The 8,279-nt window shown below is 38.6% G+C and overlaps 1 protein-coding gene across 9 annotated transcripts in view; it reads left to right on the top strand.

Moving 5' to 3' along the window:
- Nucleotides 1–1,289: 1,289 nt before the first annotated feature.
- Nucleotides 1,290–8,279, top strand: part of LOC113958849 (golgin subfamily B member 1-like) — a 37,656-nt gene continuing 30,666 nt past the window's right edge. For 5 of the 9 annotated variants that reach the window (XM_027667428.1, XM_027667425.1, XM_027667427.1 and 2 more), the window contains exons 1-6: nucleotides 1,298–1,363; nucleotides 4,687–4,744; nucleotides 5,383–5,526; nucleotides 6,303–6,449; nucleotides 7,360–7,482; nucleotides 8,064–8,231. In XM_027667428.1, coding sequence (XP_027523229.1) covers nucleotides 4,700–4,744; nucleotides 5,383–5,526; nucleotides 6,303–6,449; nucleotides 7,360–7,482; nucleotides 8,064–8,231 — 627 coding nt within the window. In that variant the 5' untranslated portion in view covers nucleotides 1,298–1,363; nucleotides 4,687–4,699. Of the gene's footprint in view, nucleotides 1,364–4,686; nucleotides 4,745–5,382; nucleotides 5,527–6,302; nucleotides 6,450–7,359; nucleotides 7,483–8,063; nucleotides 8,232–8,279 lie in introns of all 9 variants that reach the window. The other 4 variants (XM_027667429.1, XM_027667426.1, XM_027667432.1 and 1 more) reach the window with 3 other exon arrangements.

Below are 8,279 nucleotides of genomic sequence, written 5' to 3'. Positions count from 1 at the left end.
AGTCATTCACTTTTCCCTAATGATATTTATACACATTGATGAGGTCCCCTCTCAGTCATTTCTTGAAGCTGGACAGCCCCAATTCCCTCAGCCTTTCCTCATAAGAGATGCTTCAGTCCCTTAATCAATGTTGTTGCCCTGAATTACCTTGATGTCATTTTTTAATTGTCTCAGAGGGTCATTTTTTATTTTTCCTTGGGTTACATTTTTGTTCTTCATAACTTGTAATGTTTTGCTTCTGATGGAGCTGATTTCTCTCTCTACCTTGCTAAAATAATTACAGCTGAACCTGCTTGAGACAGAGGCACTTAGAAAATGGGGAATTTTCAGGTTCCTAACTCTTATTACAGTCAGATTCCAATTAACTTCTCTGTTACAAATCATGCAGTATTAGCTCACTTCACAAAGGAATACTTACTGTTTGGGATAAAAGACACATTTAGATGGAATATAGAAAGTTGACATTACTTTATTCAGTCTTGAGGTACATGGGGATCACTCCACAAAACATGTACATCACTTATCAAACCTTTTAATTATTTACGCATTTCAGCAAACACAGGAATTAGTTCAATGGCTTACAAGTCACATAGTTCTCTTGTTAATTAGTATTCTATCTTCTATCAGTTATCGGTTTCTTGCTTCTTATGCTAATTAGTCCACATTTTCAGTCTTTTTATTACCAGTCTTCCTGTTATCTTTTTATTATCTTTTTCCCAGATAGGGCATCTCTGGTTCATGTAACTTGTGTCTTTGTGGTAGCTGCATTCTTGGTGTCCAGGTCACAACAATAAATAAATAAATTCCTCTCCCAGGTCTAAAAGAAATGAAGCACGTCAGGCCCTAAACTTTCAATTTTTTTTTTCTAACACACGGACACCCCCCAGATCTTGTCATCTTGCATTAAACAAGAATATCCTCCCACTGCTGCACAGGCTCCTTTTTAAAGGGATACTATTTGTTCGGTGACAGGTGTTAAATCTCATCGCGTTTTTCACAAAGCGACGCGTGACCACCTGAGGGCAGCACAGGCCCGGTGGGTGGAGGTGCGACACAACATATAATAAATACACAGCAATGTGTAGGAGACGTGTGTAACTCGTACGGAGTGTCCCCGGTTTTTTCACGAGAAGGAAGTTTAGGAATAACGCGACATAAACAGGGTAAAAATCCCCAAAAGCCATGTGGAAGCGGGCAGTCCTCCGGGCCGCCAGGGGGCGCGGCGGCGCGAGCCGTGGCCGTGCCGCTCCCGGCGGGGCGCGGCGGAGGCTGCGGGGCCGCAGAGGCGGCGGCGGGGCCGCACCGGGGGCTGGGCGGGCTCGGGGCGCTCGGGGGGCTCGGCCGCCCCTCCGCCGCCCCGCAGGTGAGTCCGGGGGTGGGATAAACCTCTGCCCGGCTGAGCCTCGGCCGGTGCGGGTGAAGTCCCTCGGGGAAAGGCGCGGGGGGGGAGGGGTGAGGTGCGCGGGGGTTGTGGACCCCCAGTCCCATGTACTGCTGGAGCCGGGATGGGAATGATGGGAGTGATAGAAATGGCTCGTTCTGTTTCTGTCTACCTCCCATGCACCTGCGCTGCTGTGGTCTGCCCTTAGAAAATAGTGCTTCGATTGTATGTTATTTTTATTATATGTCTATATGAAATAATACGTATTTATTATAGAAATTAATATAAATAATAGGTATCACCGGGCCACTCTTAGAAAATAGTGCTTACCTTTTATGTAGTTTTAATTATTTATCTATAGTAAATAATACATATTTATTATAGAAATTAATATAAATAATATATATCACTGGACTACTCTTAAAAATGTTATTTTTGTTATTTATTATTTTTATTATTTATTGTTATTTTTATTTATTTTTTAATCTATATACAATATTTAATCTATAAATAGAAATAGTATATATTATTCAATTAATATAAATACTAATGCATATTATTATTAAATTATTATGAATAATGATTTATACTGTTATAAAATAGTATATATTTTATATATACTATATAGTAGATGTTATATATGATAAATAGTATATATTTTATATGTATATTTATACTATTATATACTATTATTCTTTAAATGTGGTCAGTGTGATCAGGATATAGTGCTTGTAACAGCTACATAAATATATTACTATATTTTTACAGAGTATGTGTGGTTTGGTTAACACAGCTCCAGTTTGTACTTCTTGCCTGTATGTCATATGTTCATGTAGATTTTGCTCAAGATTTTGCCCTGGTTTTGGCCAGGAGCTCTTAGTTCATACATGACACAGATTTTTCTTGTTCAGCAGAACCAACATCCAGACAAAGGTTAATCCAAAAGTGTGCAGATATGAGGAGAAAATAATTCTATTAAAATGGTTTGCTTTCAGTGGGCGTGTTCACAGCAGAGAGTTTTTCCAGGAAATGGATTAAAAATAATAAAAGACTTAGCTGGGATTTTACACACTCTGTTTTTCTGCTTGTAAAAGAGAAGGAGGAAGGGAACTGCCCTTATATTCCTTGGTACTGTGAGGGGCAGAGTTCTCCCTCAGAGTTTTCTTCCACAGTCTATTTCTGCAAGAGAAGGGGGAAAGGTCCTTCCTTAACAGCTTGATGGTGAGAACTCAAATAAGTGCTCTTTGAAGGCATTTTTTTATCAATATGATTTTGGAATAGATGTGTGAAAAGCTAGACAAACACCAGGAGTTCTGTGAGAGTCAGAAGACTGTTCCTCTGCCCAGGTAGTCACCCGGAGAGGGATTTGTAAGATTGTAGTTCAGTGTTTTGCCATGTAGTTGGTCACCCTGAGCTGTGGGACTTGTGTGAGCACTGCACAATGAGCTGCTGCCCAAATCTGTATGTGCCCCTTGTACTGGGCCCTGTGGTATCTGACTGAGGGGAGGAAGGTGGCTGGAAAGTGCCCAGGTGCATAATACATTGTTAGGTTTTCTTTAGCTGGATTTGGCTGCAGCTGGTAATGAATGAATATGAAGGCAAAGCTGCCATTGGGACTTTTCTTTTTTGGTAACATCCCGTTGTGATAAGAGCTGAAAACTCACTTGTACTTTGAGCATCAGAAGAAACTTGTTTCATAAAATTAAGTGGCATCTGTTGTACCTTGTGGAATTTGTGGAAGATAAGGTTGTCCTGCTGTTCTTCAGTGAGGAGATCAATGGCCTGAAGTGTGTGGTGGATGCAGGGAATGGTTCTCAATGCAGCAGGGCATGTAAGATGAGCAGGATGAAGGGCTGGCAGTAATGTGAAACCTTGATGGTGAGAGTGAGCAGCTTGAACTTGAAGAAAGGCAAATATCTGTCATTGAAACCTTCAGAGAGGAGAGCCACAGGAAATTTGGGCTCCCTGCTTCTCTTATGCCTGGTGCCTGAGAGTGTCCTAGGCACAGTCTACCAGAGAAAGGGAAATGGGGATCAAAAATTTACCTGAATTGAGTTTAGATGTCCTTCAAGGAGAAGGGATCAAGTTGAATGGTCCAGAAGCAAATAACTTCTTGTCTGTACTCCAGAAAAATAGGAAAAATACATTGTTGCTGGATAAGGAAAGCCTGGTCAGTTTTATTTCCCAACATGATCTGGAAAACTTGTCAATATTTAGTGTAATTGGTGTAAATAACTACTCCTTTCTGCTGTGTTTTTAAGGTGTTCGGGTAGGAATGCTGGCAGGTGAAGCAAACAAAATGATTGCATCAGTCAGGGCTGGAAAAGAGCTAAAAAAATTCATAAATGAAATACAAATGCACCACCATGTTACATCTAGTGAGTCATTGTGTCCTCTTTGTACCCGGGTAACCCTTTTATGTGTGTGAAAACAAGCTTTTCACTGAGAACAGCTTTGATGTTAAAGCTCTGGAGCAGTTGTGAGAGGAGTTTTTTACTTAGGTTCTGTAATCCCATCCCCAAGCCCATGGTTTTAATGTTAGGAAAGATCCCTGGAGAATCCAGTTTGGCCTTGGAGGTGATGTGGGCCATAGATTGCAACCTGTGATTCCTGGGTTTAGCTTGGAAATGCTAAACAGCTTTAAAAGCAGCCTCTGCTATCGGTCTGCATTCTTTTAAAGATAAGACATGTGCTAATGTTGATTATAAACTGCTCTCCAAATTCAGGGTTGGCCTGGGAATGCCTATTTCAAAAGTCTCCAGTACAGATTACAAAGGACACATGATTTTCCTCTGGGTGTTGCTGTGTGAGAGGGAGAATTACTGAGCAGGTGCAGTGCTAGTTGTGTTTTTCAGATGTGCAGCAGTCACAACAATTAAAGCAGTTGGTTCTTTAGTGGTTTGTAGCTTTCTGTATGATTTGTTAGAAATCCGCACTATTTTCCTGCAGTGACAGGCAGTGTTTAAGGTCAGGTTAAATATTAGCAGACTGTATGTGGTTTGTATCTTCTATTTATATGTTGGAGAAGCAGCTGTGCTGAATGATAAAGACTTTTTTTGGATTATTTTTGGTAGTAGTGACGTTCTACTGCCCGGCAGTTTTTAGAAAAGGCATATTACACATATTTCATACATGATGTCATTATTTCTCAACAGCTGGTAATGTGGTGGAGATCAGAGGTGCTGTCAGAGTGAACAAATGAGTTTCAAGCATTTAACAATGAAGTACATAGGGAGAAGTCTGAATTAATTACTCTGAGAGTCTCTGTTACTTACTGTGTTCTTATTTCATTTCTGTTTTCAAAGCCGTCGTGGAGCTATGTGGAAATGGGGTAGTGGAGATGATTCTCCATCCAAAAGAGTAGTAAGTGCTGAATTACTTTTAATATCTTAAGAATTTAATTTAACTTTTCTTATACTAATCGTATATATTTGCTCTGTTATAAAAGCGTTGTTTGACTAGCTTTGCTATGACAGTTCTAGGACTCTAAAAGTCAGGTTGTGTTCTTGTTTCTTATCTACTTGGTGTTTAATCTCTCATGCATAACCCAGCTGCTGTATTCCTCTTCCCTCTGCTTATCTTTCCTTGAGGAAACATTTGCAGGAATTATATAAGCTTTAGCCCAAGTGTATTTCTGTGTAGAGTATTTTCAGTATCAATATTTTATTGATATTTATTTTATCTCCCAACACTGCTGGTTGTCACAACACAAATGCAATGAATGAGGAAATTTAGTTTTAGATACCTGGAATGCTTTGATGGTTTTGCTGTAATTCAAACTAATATTCCTAAAGCAGTTTTCAAGATTTACAGTTCTATGTGAGGATCAAACTTGCTAAAAATGGCCTGTTGTAGGGATGTATAGTAAATGTAAGTTTTAATATTTAATTTAATAAGATTTGCTGAATTTAAAAAAACCCCAAAACTCAAGACACCAGCTGCAGGCTTTTTGAGGTTGTCTGCAGAATTTTGTTTGATCCAAGCACAATTAATCCCTGCAGGCTGCAGGCTCCCAGGATGCAGGAAACATGTCTGTGATGGATTTGACTGAACAGCTGACAAGCACTGAGCAGCTGGTGACACAGCTAAAGGAGCTTGTCAGGGAGAAGGATGCTGAGCTTCAGAATAAAGACCTTCAGTTAAAGGTACTGAGTGTGTGTTCTGTCAAAAAGATTATTTAAAAGACTCCTTCAGTCCTGTTTATAATGTTTTTGTAGATACAAATCTGTTACAGTAGCACAAGGAACATGGTCACACAGAGCTGTTTTGGTTTCTGGACATTGCTACTTTTTCCCAACATGTGTTTTGTTCCAGGATTGAACTAGGAAGAATTTATATCTAATATCCTAAAGATTTTTGGGGGGGTTGTTATTCTTTTCTCTGTTTTTTAAACACTCCTAAGGTTGGTCTGTTCCTGCAAGACTTATTTTTCCACTTTTTATAAAATACCTTCTGTGGTTGTGAACAGCCAAATGTTAAAATATTGAATTTTTTAAAACTCCACTGTGAATTAAGTAATCTCGTTAAACAAAATGAAATAAACGTGTATAGTATTATAAAATATTATTAATATTATTATAGAAAGTATAGTATTTTGTCTTCCTTTTTGCATAAAAAAATAATTCTTCTTTTTAAAAAATCAAGTCCAGAACCTGTACAGCGATGAAAAAAACATGAAAATTTGTATCATAATGCTCTGGATTCTGTACACTAATAATAAACCATGTGCTGAAAGTTTAAATGATAGAAAGAAAACTTAAATAATGAAAATGAGACATTGCAATATCTCATCAGGGGAGAGATTTTTTTTCTTTATCGCTTCAGATTTCTCCCTCTCCTTTTTTTTTTTTTTAATGGAAGTACAGAAGGAAGCAGTTGTCCATGGAGCTAATTTAGTCCTTCATGACTTTGATGTTTGTAGGAGGAGAAGGAATCTGCTGATGCCAGACTTTCCAAGCTGAAGCTGCAGAACAAAGCCAAGGTTGCATCATTAACCTCCCAGTTGGAAGAGCTTAAGAAGCAGTTACCAGCAGCAGGAGGCTTAGAGGCAAAAGCAGAACCAAAAAAGGTGAGTGTCCTCACACTTTAGACCATATATAATTCCTGTGGGCAGTTTGCCATGCTGGACTCCATGTGGAACCAAAGTTTACATTAGGATCAGGGTGCTGTCAATTCATCTATGTTGCTATTTAATAGTTTTATTTTTCTACAGACATTTAGAAAATTGTACATTCCTTTCAAATTGTTTTAGTAAAAAAAAATTCTTACTGATCTTCATCTTATTATCAGCTCAAAGTTTTAACACATGTGAATCAGGATGGAAACATTTTGAGAAGAAATGAAAACCTAACTTATTCCTTAGGAAATGGAAAACTCCTTGGTAGCAAAATGTAAATTAAGTGTTGGAATGTTTCATTTAAGTGACAGGTGTTTTACTGTTAACAGAGATCTGTTTGTAGTAACACAGTTGTGCAAGTAGACTTTTACTTCTTCAAAATAGCATATTTGGACTTCATACAGCTTCTAAAATAACTTTAGTGAGGCTTTGGTATTTTTAGGGCATTTGTTTTTTAAAACAGTTTTGAAAGGGAACAACAGCTTGTTGCAGTCCCTAATTGTCCTCAGAAACGTGCAGTGCCATTATTTATGATTCTGATCTATTTTGCTAATAAAACATGCTTAGCAATTGCTCTCGACAACTTAATAATAGTGTTTATAACCCAGCAGTTACAGCTATGGAAATTACTCATCAATAATTATCATTAATAATTTAAATACAGAGACTTTTACGAGCTTAATACAAATTCTATGCCTGGTTTGTCCAGCTTCTACATGGAATATATAAGAGAGCTGAAACACTTTTTCTCACTAATATTATTTGAGTAGGCAGAGGTACAGAAGCCAGGTGTTACCTGTTAATGGAAAGCAGTCATGTTTTCCCTATTAATGGAATGCAAACCTCCCTGGTTTTTTTTCAGGCATCAAAAGATGGTGACCAGGAAAATGCTGCAGCAAATCGTGGGAAAATATTAGTGCTGAGAAGGAGAATTGAAGAACTGGAATCCCAGATCACCCAGAAAAATGAGGAGTTACAAAAAAAGGTGGCATTTTGCATGATGCCAAGTGTGTGGCTTTCCACATTTGTGTATAAGATTATATTTAAATATATTTATTTAAGTATGTAGTTAATTCTATGCTACTAAACACATATTCTGAGAGTTTTCTGTTGAGTAGAGGAGTTTATATGCTACAACTTCCCTGAGCAAATGCAGTGGAATTCTGTCATTTTGCCTTCAGTGAGCAGTGAATCCTGAATGAATGGAATAGGATACAGCAAGATGAACTTTGTGGGTATTTAAATCATGTATTTTGAACAAAAATGCTGGCTTGCTTCAGTTTTTCTTGTTGCAAAAATGAGTCACAGCAGGAAGAAATGTGGGCAAGGGCTGATTACATGTGTTCTGTGGACATGACTGTTCTCTCGGGAAGGTGGCAGGAATGTGAGCGTCACAGAGAAAAAGGTTCAGTAAGTAAAGATTATACTTAAAATTGAACCAGTTATACATCTGACTGTAATTTTTTGAGTACCCTAATACAGGCAGTAAGGAAATAAATGCAAAGCAATCACGTGTGCTGTGGATGGAGGCAGAGATCTCAAGCAGTGCTGTGTTTTCACTTGCAGAGTGTTGAGCTGGAGGCCCAGCGCTGCCGTGGGGCTGAGATGGATTCCATGCTGGCAGAGAAGGAGAAGAGATTGGCTGAAAGGGATGCTTATATCATGGATTTACAGATGGCCTGTGGCTCCAGTGGGGCTGCCAATGAAATACCCCTGCCCAGTGAAGAATTGAAGGTATATCAGCACCTCAGATATAAACTCTCCATAGTGGTTTCAAGGAAT

This window comes from Corapipo altera, unplaced genomic scaffold (genome assembly GCF_003945725.1).
Source record: "Corapipo altera isolate COAL_440 unplaced genomic scaffold, ASM394572v1 114, whole genome shotgun sequence".
NCBI classification, from domain to species: Eukaryota; Metazoa; Chordata; class Aves; order Passeriformes; family Pipridae; genus Corapipo; species Corapipo altera.
This window is presented reverse-complemented; position numbering and strand designations above follow the sequence as displayed.